The following is a 13,696-nucleotide window of genomic DNA, read 5'->3' as shown; positions in this document are numbered from 1 at the left end:
TGTGAGGTGGCGGTGATTTTTCTGGGCCTTACAGATGGAAAATCAGATTTCACACATCCTTTGCTTTAGCGCAGAAGTGCATGGGTGTGTCCAAGATCATTTTTGCCAGTTACACCGGGCTGTTTCACCTCTTTGTAGATGAAGTAAAACACTTATGCATTAGAGATTGTAGAGAAAGGATTGTGTTAAAAACAAGCAAACAAACAAGGATGAAACATGGACAGCCCAGCTTAGCGTTGGAGTGCTTGCCTAGCCTGTCTTCAGTTCTCAGCGTGGAGAAGAAACCTCATGGGGCATTGCAACCTTCAGCAAGGCATTTTGTGCTAGGGATCCCTCAGTGTTGTGTTTTGCTAATGAATGCTTGACACTGAGGCAGTGTGTTTACTCGTGAGTCAGTGAAACTCCCTGTCGTGGGCTGGACTGTTTCCCACTCTCAGCCCCAGGTTCCCCACTGGGAAGCCTTGTAGAAACTTTATTAACATCCGTGTGTGTTTGGATGAGCTGTTTATTCTATGGTCTGTTCTCTTGTGGTGAGGCGCCCAAAGGGGATGGGACAGGAACTCAGGAGATGGCCACTTTGATATTCTGAAAGGATATCCTGCAAGAGCACCCTTGCCTGGGAGGACAAGATACTGGGTACCTTGCTTCTGGTCTTCATTCTGTACCACCTGATCGCATAACTTTTTGAGAGAACTTCTTTAATCAAGAGAAAATTTTATATCATTGGGTAATTGAGTTTGTAACTATTCTTTATGCTCATGGGCACACACATACATGCTTGTACCTGTATTTTATCTTTTCATATTGTATTAACTTTTAAGTAAATGGATCTACTATGAAATTTACTTTTCCGAGTGAGCAGGTAAGTCCTATAGATTGGTGGTTTTCTGTTTGTGCACTGGAATCAGCCCTGGGGAGTTTAGAAGATTCAGGGGTTCAGGTTGTCTCCTGCCAGCTGTGTGGAACTCAGACTGTCCCTTCCCAGCTGTGTGGAGCTCAGACCGTCCCTTCCCAGCTGTGTGGAGCCCAGGCTTTCCCCTGCCAGCTGTGTGGAGACCAGGCTGTCCCCTGCCAGCTGTGTGAAGCTCAGGCTGTCCCCTGCCAGCTTTGTTGAGCCCAGGCTGTGCCCTGATAGTTGTGTAGAGCCCAGGCTTCCTTATCTTTTCAAAAGCTCCGTGTTATGTTTACTGAGCATCATGTTTGTCAAAACAGACTTTTGAAGATATCATGCTTTATAAAGTATTAAGTTTGTTCAGGTGTGCAGTGAATTGAATGATTGCTCAAGACTCCCATCTGTCTATATTTTATGGATTTGGTTCATTCATCAATTCCAAAAATAAACCATCATACAGACATAAAGTGTGACATGCCAGTTAGTATCAGTTGCTGTAAATAGGTAGGCAAATTGAGAACAGACAGAAAGTGGGTGTGTGCACGCTTGCACAATTTGCCCCTGGACAGGCATCCTGCGCTGGATTTTCCACAGATGCTCTGGGAGAGCCTGCACATTATAAGTAGATATCAGCAAACCTCCAAGGGAGGGTGGGACTACTTGATTAGGCAGAGAAATTATTCATAGTTATTTTGTAAATGAAAATTTGTTTAGCTTCTATTTCTATAGCAAACAAAATTAATATTTGCAAATTTAAAAATAAGTCAAATGTAAAAACAATAACAAAGCCATAAAAGTGAAGAAAGTATCAGTAACTATTTGTTTTACCACTGAGAAATAAAAGGAATGATCTATACTTAAAAATAATGGGAAATACACACACACACACACGAGTATTGGTTTGAGTTCATCAATATAAAAATTTCCATATGCTAATGGACCAAAAGAGAAATTAAAAGTAAGCTAAATAAGTTGGATAATAAAATTCCAAACATTGTCGAATGGGGAAAGAATCACTTGCTATAAAAAGGTTCATAGTCATGAAATAAAACAGCTTAGTCTTATGTTATAGTGTTTGCTTTGTTTCTAATAGAATGAAAACACAGACTCAAATAAACAGTCTGGTTAGATCTAATGAATCAAGGCGAGGTGTGCTGTCTTGGGTGTGGTAGAAAGTGTCCTGTACCTGTGAGGAAGGAAATGGAAGCTGCTGGGAGGTTTCTGGAATGTAGCTGGGCAGCATGATTTTCTTGCCTTGGACTCCTTGCCTGTTTGACCATATCATAACACCAATAAAATGATAAGAGATAAGAAAACAATGGTAATAGACAACATTTAGATGAAACTTACTATTCCCTGGACATTTTGAATAGGAACCCTTGTAGCCACCATATCAGCCCTGGGAGGTAAAACTGTCATTCCCTTCTGTGGCTAAAGGACCCAGAGTACAGCTAGGCTATGAGACTTGGCCATGACTGTTAAGCTGGTAACAGAAAGAACGAAGACCGAGAGCCCGCTAGGCTGGGGCCAGCAGCTGTTCTCCATAAAACTGAGCCACACTATCTTATGAACGCAGAAGTACGGTAAAACATTCAAGTGCTGTATACCCCCCGCACCCCCCCCCAACTATGTGGACAGCATCTATTTTTTTACATGCAGAGATCTTAACGCGTCTCACATTGAAAACTCTGCTTCTCAGAATGCTGAATGATTATGTAATTTTATTTCTTGTTAGCGCTTAGAATTGAAAAGGAAAATGAAAACCTAGCTCCTCTTGCTAGTCTGCGACAGCCCTCGCAGCGGAAACGGCAGAGGGGAAATCACACTTCACATTCCATCCGAGACAGAACTATCAGACAGTAAGAGAAGGTGTGAGATGGGGTGGCTGGAGGTTTCGAGTTGCGCATTGTTCTCCTCTGACTCTGAATGGTGGGTACTTTCCACGAACGAATATCCTTTTTGCTTTCATTCTATTCAGCATCCTCTCTTACGAATTGATAGATGGTTTGGGTAGCTTTATCCTGAAAGTCTTCTCCTGTGATTGACTAGTTAGGATGGGAGGTGAGTGGCAGTTGGGGTATTGTTGTAACGTTGTTGTGAGGCTCTCATGCATGCAGATGTCTTCTTTAGCGTTAGGTACTCTGATTCCCCAATGATTCTGCAGGAAGCCGTTTCACCTTCTGTGTTCCTGCAATGAGCCAACAGTCCTTGAGCTAATTATTTCATTTTTCCAAGGTCTGCAACTCCCTGTGGTTTATCAGACTGGGATTCTCGTCAGTTTTGTGTGCGTCTGAAAGAAACCAACCTCTTCATGGCCTGCCGTGTTCTGCGTGGCCAGTGTTCTTTTGAGGCAGCGGGGTGGAGGCGGTGGGCTTTTCAGTAAGCAGGAAATGTGGGCTCTTTTTGAAATAGTTCGACTTGTGCAGACTCCACCAAGAAAGAGTTTTCTCCCATCCTACACTTGTCACTCACAGTTAGCAAGGTCAAGGTTGAACTGTTCCAGGATCAAAGTTCAAAGCAGTAGGTCTGTGACCTGGGGTCACAGTCAATGTAAGGGGGATCAGTGTCATGACTGGGACCCCTCCAACTTATTTCCTCAGTTTCCCTAAAGGAAACACACTGGGGCAGCCAGTGCTGACTCATGCCCTGGGCACACACACCTCTTCTTCAGTGATAGTGGTTACTGTGCGCCAGGCATTGCGTAAGCTTTGCTGATGGACGAGACAACATAATTCTTAGACTTGTGAAACTTGTGAGAAATTTCAGAAACTGTAAGTCAAAATGAGGATTTTCTCTTTATGAGAAGATTAGTTCACATACTTAGAACGGTTTTGGAATCTCTCTCTCTCTCTCTCTCTCTCTCTCTCTCTCACACACACACACACACACACACACACACACATACATGCACACACACACACAAGCACACATGAACAAACACACTGCAGGCTACATGGTGGCCTTGCATTCCTCAATATGCTATGGATTTCCAGTCTGTAAAATCATAGATTTCTCTAGACTTTTGCTTTGCCCCTAAAAGCAAGCAAGATGTGGTATGTCAAGCTAAAAGTCAAGGGCTCCATTCTACTAAAAATGTTAAACATTTATGTTTTATAGGACCTAAAATCTATTGCCTTGAAATCTATTCATTCTATGTCACTAAACGTTTGGCAGATTGGTGACTATTTTAAAAGATAGGAAACATCGCTGGGCTGACTTTTTTTTATGTGTCAGGAGAGTTTTTAAAACTCCCCTTTTAAGGTGGAAGTGGTTGCTTGCGGGCTTAAGTTTAAATTTATGCTGTTCTTTGTCTAGAGACACCAGTTGCTGCGGAAACCCAACCATGCATCGTGGAGAGCTGTTTTTGCTGCTCTGTGTTTTCGCTGTTGGAAGTGCCTCAAGTAAGTGATTCACGAACACTCACAAAGAGACTTCACTAGGCAACTAGAGGGAAATTATGGAGGCTTTTTTTTTCTTTATAGCTGATATGGTTACTGAAGATGCTGAATTTATTTGATAGTCAGTGACGGCAAATTGTACTTTAGATGGTGGGGAAATATTTGGTGTCCCTGGGATAGAGAGTGGAAGAGAGGCAGGGAGGGGCCAAATAAAGGACTAGAGAACACTTACTATACGGAGGCAGGGGCATAGAAACTTCACTTTCAAAGAAAACTGCTTCATTTGATTTGAAATAGGAAAAGAAAACAATCGTCTTTTTTATCGGCTTTAGGCAATTTTATATGTTTTTTTCTTGACTGGGAGGATACCAAGAATTCATTCACTTTAAAGGGGAAATTCAAAAGAAAGCGAATAGATAACCCTTTTCAGATCTTCAAAATTACCCAAGTGCTAGGAAATAGAAGAAAAAGACAGGCTGGACTAGAAGCTAAAGCAGGCATCAGGGCAGGCCAAACACTAACTTTAATTTGTTAGCTGTGGGCATTTGGTGCTCTTCTCCCCCTGGGGAATGATTTGAAGGTCCTGTTCTTCAAAGAAAAGTTCCTCAATCGAGGACTGAACAGGACTCGGAGGAGAAAGGGAGCAAGACAGTTACTTTTATTCAGAATGTCTCCTGCCAAAGGGAACACTGGGGCCCATCTCCCTTCCTTTGGGAATGGCTGTGAAGGGAGAACAGAGATTAGCTCTTAAAGCTCCCACAATGCATGTCCAGTCCCGAGGCGTGCTTGTGAAGGGACCCGCGCAGTGGTGGGATGGTACCTATCACACGGTACAGCGCTGCCCAGATGTTGAAGACTGCTCATTCTCCTCCCCTCTGTATTGAATGATTGGTCAGGGTCTGCTGAGAAAAACAGCGCAGTACAGGAAGATGTGAGCCTGTGCCAGGCTCCACAGACAAACAGCACTTGATCCTGATAGCCGAGGAGTACAGTCTTCACAAATCCAGCTCTACAGCCTGTGGGGTCTGGGGCTCCGGTTCTGGCTCCCTGTTCCTCTGGGGGCTTAGAGGACAACCTTTCAGGAGCGGGAATTGTAGTCGTATGCAGCAGTATTCTGTACGTAAAATTCATCTGACTTGCTGGGGCTGGCCACTCACACTTGTCTACTTAAGACACTTTCAACCATTGACTTTGTCCAAGAAAGAACCAAACTTTCTGTTCACAGTAAACACACCTTGACCTCTCTTCACTTATATAACTAAAGACCTTTTTTGTTGTTGTTGTTGTTTTGTTTTGCTTTGTTTTGTTTTTCAAGACAGGGTTTCTCTGCGTAGCTTTGGGGGCCTGTCTTGAAACTAGTTCTGTAGACCAGGCTGGCCTCGAACTCACAGAGATCCATCTGCCTCTGCCTCCTCCTGGGATTAAAGACATACAACAGCATCACAGCATCACCTGGCAGGCACCCCCCCCCCTTAATGAATCAACACTTCGAAACCTAAAATAACTTCAAACTCCCAATAGATTGTTTTACAACAATCCAAGTCCCCAATATACACTACATGATAACGAGGAAAGAATGGTACACACTACAGGCTGCATGTAGGAAACCGAACAGCAATCATAGACTCGATAATGTGCAAAAGGATCAGGACACAGAAGCACAAGGACTGTATGAGCTGTACACTTTATTACTACGACTCTGTAAGGCAGGAGCGTTATGAAAATGCTAAGAAGCTTACTCTTGTTTTGACTGTCAAGGAGAAACTGTGTTGAGAATTGAAATGTAAAATAGAGATTATCTTACTGCCACCAGCAAGAAGCTGGCTTTCAAGGTCATTCTTGCACCTTGAAGTAGATCTGACATTTGAGCCACTTCCTTCTCCAGCTGTGGTTAGGGTTAAGTTAAAGTCAGAATGTTGCTCTGAACAAGAAGCCCTAACGACAGGCACAGCGTTTTGTATGTAGTCGCAAGGAAATATTTCCGTTTCCTTAAGAGATTGCAATTTTCTAAATAAAGATTACGGGCATTTGAGACCAAGAGGGCAGGGGGTGGGAGAAGGGTTCGACAATTCCAATTGAGAATGGAGGTCCACTCTGTGGAGATGGAACAAAACAGGTAAATCTTCGAAGAGCAGATCTGAGCTGAGAAATGGAGATAGAAGGAGAAAGAGACCCTGTAATGGGAATGTTCCATCTCCGTCAGTTCTTTGGTTACATATGGAAGCTTGCTGCAGGGGCTTAGCTACCCAAGAGCTCTACTGTGTCTCCCAAACCTTCCTAGAAGTAAGTAGGCAGACTGCTTGGGCACAAGGGACATGAGGCTGGTTGTGATCTAGATGAAGGATGCACATATAGACTTCTTGTCTTTTCCATGAGGCGTCTACAGTGGTGACATTTTGGGGCAATGTGGCTACGCTATGACTTCCTGTGTCTTTCCTTAACAGAAATTTGTTTGGAGCCTGTCCTGGAGCTAGCTCTTGTAGACCAAGCTGGCCTCTAACTCACAGAGACCTACCTGCCTCTGCCTCCCAAGTGCTGGGATTAAAGGCATGTGCCACCACTGCCAGGCTAGTGTCTTAACTTTTAAGATGTGGCCATGGTGCCTTGTCTTGAGGGAGAGCTGGTTACGCTCTTGCAGCTAGCTTTCTGTCCAGGAGAAGCCATCAGTTTCATCTTCATCTTTGTTCCAAAAATGTCTTGTCTTCGGTAGGTCTGTTTTCAGACAAAATCCAGTACAGGAATGTGATGCTGAGATTTCTTTGTAGCCTTCTCACCGATCTTACTTTTATACCCGAGGGGTGAAAAAAAATCATTTTTGTCCTGTTTTGTCTCCCTTTCCTTGGTTAATCTGCTGTAGAAACTTGCATCCAACGCCATAAAATTCACACACTAGAAGGAGAGCCTTTTTATCTGAAGCACTGTGTCAAGAACGAAACAGCCGCCATAAGATGGTTCCGAGTCGATGCTTCCCATGGATATGTAGAGCTGAACACTGAAAGTTCACCCAGAATTACTTTGCAAAGTCACTGTTTGGAGTTCTGGCCAGTGAAGTTGGAAGACAATGGAACATACTCTTCCCAAGTGGGGTGAGTTAGCCATTTGGTTTCTGCATATTTCCTAGGACTCTTGGCTTTTGGCTCAGCAATTCAAATCTCCATCAGGAAGCTCAGATAACCCATGCATTTTGTTTTCCTCCCCTGCTTTTGCTTCAACAGGAAACCAACATTTCATTGCAGGAAAATTGAGCTGGTCACTCTATATTCACCTATATTTATCTTCTTAGTGACCTCAAAGAATGATGAATGAGATTTCCTTTTAGGAGTTCCTTGTTAATAAAAAGGTGGAATTCCGGTGGGTTTTAAAGTTCTGTCTAAGAATAATATGCACTTGAGAAAGGAGCTACAAAGGGCAGCTTCCCACACGGCCTCCTCAGGCTTCAGAGAAAGGGTAGGGTTTATGAAATAATCCTAGTCTAGCTTTCAGAGGTTACTGGGAAAAAAAGAAGCAAGGTTATTGGGGGGAAAGGTATAGTTGTCACCTAGCCACAAGCTAGTAGCCAAGGTCAGTAAGGCTTTTCACACAGAGGTACATGCTACATGGGCAGGCAAATATCTCTTATTTATACTCTTATTTATAAAGAGTTGCCACTGACCTGTGAAAACTCACTTAGGCTCGCTGGGTGTTGCCCACTGTGCTATGAGAAGTAGCAGATTTCTTTTAGAAATCTCTCTTTATTCTAGGGTGACTCCTGATCGTTATCAGTGAGCCTTTGAGAGAGAAGTGAGATTTCGCAGCAAAGCCTCTTTCTCGCTCCTGTGGTTTCTCATAAAATGAGGTCATAGCTGTTTATTAGACACAGAAACTTCTGAGCCTCAGAAACAAGTCGTAGGACTGTTGTTTTTTGAAACAGCGCAGTTCTTATGACACGTTAAGAGAGAAAAACATAATAAATCGGTTGCAACTGGATCTTTCTAGAGCAAGTTAAAGATGAATGGAGAAGAGAAACAACCTGTGTCCCCACTGTTCAAGCTGTATAGACTTAACTTAAAGACATGAATATTCTGGTTACGGTGGACAGAGTCATTTGAGGGAAAGAGGCACCTGTGGCCATCCCTGGGAGTAGATGGAGACAGAGGGTATTTGCTCTTGATTTTTCTGATGTCAAGGGCAGAGAAGACAGACTGCGTTAGGAAGCAACAGAAGGGCAATCAGAATGAGGGAGGAGGGAGCAGCAGGGAGGCCCAAGGAGGCACCGAAGATTTCAGAGACAATGCCTGAAGGATGCTGGAAGGTGGGGTTGGACAAACATGACTTGATGACAAGGAAGGAGCTTTGTCAATGGCGTTGACTGTAAGTGAGCTTTCACGGGGAAGCAGGTACCTTGAACATCTTCAGATACAGTACAGGTATAAGAACTCCTTGTCTGCGTCATATTTCAAGAAGGAAATCAGTGTGGAGCAAATGATCTTAGTGGTTGAGAAATGCATCGCTCTTGTGGAAGACCTGAGTTTAGTTTCCAGCACCCATGTTGGGTGACTCATAACCTCCTGTCACTCTAGCTCTAGGTACCAATGCCCTCTTCTGGGCTGTGCAGACCCCTATGCTTGCCTATGCACAGGCTCACACATTTGCATACACACAGGATTTTAGAAATGAAAACCTTTTAAAGGGAGTAGGAAATCAGCTAAGAAGGAAAGCCAAACAGAAGAGAGATGTTTCTGTGGTGGAGGTGGAGAAATGGGGGGAAGGAGCCTGAGGCTGATGCACAGAAAGCTTATCTTGGAGCCAGAGAGAAGAGAAGAGCAGTCCTTGCTCTTTTAGTCCCTCCTTCCCTCCCCCCTCTCTTCTTCTCTCATCTTGTTTTAGCTTGCTGCTGTTGGTACCTAAGATTGTGTACATGTGGAGCAAATGCTCTACAACTAAGCAATCAGCCTTTAAGCCATTTTATTTTCTTTTAAACCCACACAGCACTCAGCCAGAGGTGCCACTATAATCAGAGTGACATTGAGCATTGATCCATGGGCATAGGTTACAAGGAAGTGGGGATCCTAGATGCTTGCTCCCTTGTTCTCAACTTCATATCAGTCCTTGAACTCGCTCTTGGGCAGCAAAGGCAGAGTGTTGCTTGGTTCAGCATTTCTAAGGGGTTCCCACACATGACAGGCACTGTCAAGATCTGCCGAGTGTTAGGAATTGAGAATTAAGTGTGACTTGCCAAGAGGAATCTTAAGAAGAGAATTCTGCCAATGAACCTGAGCTCCCTTGAAGATCAGTTGGTCCCCCTCTCCAGCCCTGGCTGGTTTTCTCTATGTTCAACCAAAAGTAAAGAGCAGGGCTGCATAGAATGTGAGAATGTAGTATTATGTCAACCACTCCTGCCCCAATGTGCATTTATATCCTGGTCCCATCCAGTACAACAACAACAACAACACACACATGATATGGAATTCCCCTCTGTAGGCTATGAATATGTTTTTTTTTTTTACTCTTGGTTATTAAAGAAGCTGTTTCCGCCAAGGCTTAGTAGAGTAAAGCCAGGCGGGAAATCCGAACAGAGATATAGAGAGAAAGTAGGTGCAGTCAAGGAGACGCCTTGTAGCTGCCGCTTAAGGAGACAGTCACTGGGGAACTTTACTGGTAAACCACAAACCTCGTGGTGATGCACAGATTAATAGAAATGGATTAGAGCTAGCTAGAAAGACACTTAAGCTATTGGCAATGCGGTGATATAGAGTTTTCTGTGCAATTAGTTTGGGTCTGGGCAGCCAGGAATGAACAAGCAGCCTCCTCCAACACACACACACACACACACACACACACTCACACTCACACACACACGCACATGTGACCATGGGACAAGTTACTTGGTTGTTTGAATCCTTGACTTTCTTATGTGAACTTGAGGAAAATGGTCAGGCTCTCCTGGATCCACACATTGCAAAGTATCTGGGAGTCAGTGAGCAACAGAACACTTCATTCTCTTCTATCCAGCTCCTCATAGATATAAAGGGGACCTGGGAAAGCCCAGGTATAAATACATTTCCCAGGTCACAGGACAACTTAGCAACATGTTTACTACTTTTAGGATAAAGACGGATATGTCCCTAGTACGGTGTAAACAAACACACAATTGCAAATGGTTTTACTTTCCTTCCTTCCTTCCTTCCTTCCTTCCTTCCTTCCTTCCTTCCTTCCTTTCTTTCTTTCTTCCTTTCTTTCTAAAAAACTGTTGTTTAAAAACATGCCATTTATCATCTTCAAGATGGCTGATTTCTAAGAAGAGAAATCACAGACAAAAGAGATATTGAATGAAGTTCACCCTTGTTCAGTTGTGCAAGGGCTGGGCCAAACTCCGGTTTATTCAACAGTAAGGAGAAAGATCGTAGAATAAACCACCCTGAGAAACAGAAGACACAGTACATATGCATACACATTCAGGAGACAAGGTCGGCAGTTCTTTTGAAACTAAAGCCACCCTTCTCTCCTGGCCTGTGAGTCTCTGAATCCGTCCAGCATCGAAGATAAAGTTTAAACCATTTATCGCTCTCCTATCCATGCCATATGGATGACTGTATGTGGTATATTTGGTATGTATGTGTGGTGTGTGTTTGTGGTGTGCACATGTGCAGTGTGTGTTGTGATGGTCTGTGTGTGTTCCTAGACTGCTCTGGAGTGTAATCTTTCATCCCATGACAGTTGTAAACTCTCTGATCTGAGCTAAGGGATGGGAGAGAAAAGTTTGCATCTCAGTGAATAAATCTCTTCCTATAGAAATTAGGGTAAAACTGGAAGACTGGAGGTAGTTGCAGAATCTTGCTAGTAACCACAAAATCCCTCTCTATACCTGTGTTTCATAGAAGTGATCATAAAACTTGGACCCTAACTGTCATTAAAAGAAATGAACACAGCTGCTTTTCTGAAAAACTTGTGATAAACAGAAATGTGGAAGTCAAGAAATCTTTGCCTATAAAATGTGAAAATTCTAACTACGAGGAACTGATCAACCACACTTCATTGTATAAGGTAAGAAGTTGAAAGAACTTCCCCTTAAAACTCGAAAGGAAAGAAAAAAAAACCCACATGGAGAGTAGGAAGACAGTTGAACACTTTGCCATCGTCAAAACCAAGTGGTCTAGGGGCTGGAGAGATGGCTCAGTGGTTAAGAACATTGCCTGCTCTTCCAGAGGTTCTGAGTTCAATTCCCAGCAACCACATGGTGGCTCACAAACATCTGTAATGAGGTCTGGTGCCCTTTTCTGGCCTGCAGACATACACACAGACAGAATATTGTGTACATAATAAACAAACAAACAAACAAACAAACAAGTGGTCTACCTCCCCACGACTTACTTGGCCTGTGTGAGAAACTGTCCCATATGGCTATTGTCAAGCGCCACTAAGTGTAGCACTGTAGCCGCCCTGTATTATAGTAGGTATTTAGGACATGATGGTGGCTTCTTCTCTTCTGCCTCTCCTTCTTTTTCCTTCTATTAAAAAAAAATAAAGTTCTGGGAATGCTAATTTAGAGTTTTCATTTTCTTTTGCCACACCCATTCAAAATGCTGAAAGACAATTGCATATGTTTTCTGAATACATACATTTGTTTTATAAAGCAGGAAGACAGGAAATGAAAAAAAAGTGAAGTGAAAAATCATTCTTATTCCCACAGCTCTGTTTGTTCCTTTACCTAGAGAAACATCTGTCCTGAAAAGTTGCTTGTTCTCTGGTCTTTTTCTTCCTAATTAAAACGATTCACCCATACCTGTGAGCAGCTCTCTTTCAAACAGGGAATGTGTTTTCTATGGATTTGGTTTAAAACCCCTAATCTCCTTGTTATTAGACATGTGTGAGTGTCCTGTGTCCTACTGTTATTTACAGACTATAATGAATGATATATATTCATATAAATCTTTGTGTGCTTATATGATTAACCCTTCAGGGAAAATGCCTAGATGTAGGATTACTTAGCCAGTGGGAGGTTAATTGGTCAGCTTTTGATACAGAATTGATAGCCAATTCTGCCCCCCCCCCCATCTTACACCTTCCCAACACTGGAAACAATACTTTCAGAAAGTTAAAAATCTGACAGAAAACAGAAAACACTTCAGAAACGGGGAATTTCTTCCTATTGTTCTCTCAGGAATGGTAAGAGAAATGTGTAAATTGAAGCCTTTCTTTGTGGATCGCCTGTGCAGTTTCTGTTTGTTTCATTGGTGAGCCTTTTTCTTACCAGGTTGTAAGAGTTCCTTTCAAAGATGCTGTGGAGAAGCTCTTCATACGCCTGTCTCATATTTATCATGTAGAAAAAGGTGTTTGCATTCACATGCATGCACACGTGTGACATGACATATCATGTCTGTGGAAGAGCAGGCCTGAGCTGCTGACCCCGTCAAAAAACTAGACAGGGGAACTCGGGGAAGCTGAGAGTCGTTCTTGCTGTCGCAGTGTTTCTGTGCGAGTTTTCAAGGAGATTTCTTATCTGAAATACTTTCTAATCATATAACTCAGTCCTGGGTTGGCTTGCCTTCTCTTGCTGTCTAGTATACGTACTTTGCGGTACATGTAAATTAGGGAGGCTTGATTAGTGGGTTTTAGAAAGCCCCGCTATACAGATAACTAAATTTAGAAGATGTATGATCTGGCTCTGTTTATGGCTGAACATGAGCAGTCACATGAAAAATCTAGTGGCTGGTCCATGACCTTCCTGAGGGGAATGGTACTAGACAGCTTAGTCAGAAAAGGTCTAATTGGAACAGAAAATGAAGGCCTTCTGGCATTTTGTCTACTATGGAGAAAGTTTGCTTCAGTTTATACAATTCTCCTTATACTCAGAAACACTTTGCTGGCATGATGCACACATGGGACGTTGCAAGACCTTTGGGTAACTGCTTGGTCCTTGCTCCGGAGGCCACCAGCAGTGGCCAGCATGAGGCGAAGTCTGTGGGCATTCTATTCCCCTTGCCAGGCATGTGGAGGGACTCTGTCACATGACCAGAGTTAGTTGGTCAATTTCCTTTCCTCACAGTCTTACACTTGTCTGAACCTATCAGTGGGTGACGGAGGGCTTGTTTGCAGACAGTGGCTTTATTATTGTTATTATTGATTTCTATGGCATTCGTGGGAGAAACAGAAAGATTAAAGTATGTCTATGAATTTGGCCACCTATGCCCTTTGGTACAGGATATTAAGAATCCAGAGTGGGCAACATCTACTCAGTTTTTTTAAAAATATTTATTTATTTATTATGTATACAATATTCTGTTTTGCATGTATGCCTGCAGGCCAGAAGAGGGCACCAGACCTCATTACAGATGGTTGTGAGCCACCATGTGGTTGCTGGGAATTGAACTCAGGACCTTTGGAAGAGCAGGCAATGCTCTTAACCTCTGAGCCATCTCTCCAGCCC

The 13,696-nt window shown here is 43.1% G+C and overlaps 1 protein-coding gene across 1 annotated transcript in view; it reads left to right on the top strand.

The window, feature by feature from the left end:
* The first annotated feature begins 4,180 nt into the window (after nucleotides 1-4,180).
* Nucleotides 4,181-13,696, top strand: part of Il18r1 (interleukin 18 receptor 1) — a 28,080-nt gene continuing 18,564 nt past the window's right edge. Inside the window, exons 1-4 of the mRNA XM_050134596.1 lie at nucleotides 4,181-4,293; nucleotides 7,148-7,376; nucleotides 11,148-11,313; nucleotides 12,524-12,599. Of these exons, the coding sequence (XP_049990553.1) occupies nucleotides 4,236-4,293; nucleotides 7,148-7,376; nucleotides 11,148-11,313; nucleotides 12,524-12,599 (529 nt within the window). The 5' untranslated portion in view covers nucleotides 4,181-4,235. The remainder of the gene's footprint in view (nucleotides 4,294-7,147; nucleotides 7,377-11,147; nucleotides 11,314-12,523; nucleotides 12,600-13,696) is intronic.

Source organism: Alexandromys fortis, unplaced genomic scaffold, assembly GCF_014885135.2.
Source record: "Alexandromys fortis isolate MF-2015 unplaced genomic scaffold, M_Fortis_MF-2015_v1.1 scaffold_20, whole genome shotgun sequence".
Taxonomy (NCBI): domain Eukaryota; kingdom Metazoa; phylum Chordata; class Mammalia; order Rodentia; family Cricetidae; genus Alexandromys; species Alexandromys fortis.
Note: the sequence above shows the minus strand (reverse complement) of the source record. Positions and strands in the feature narration are given on the sequence as shown.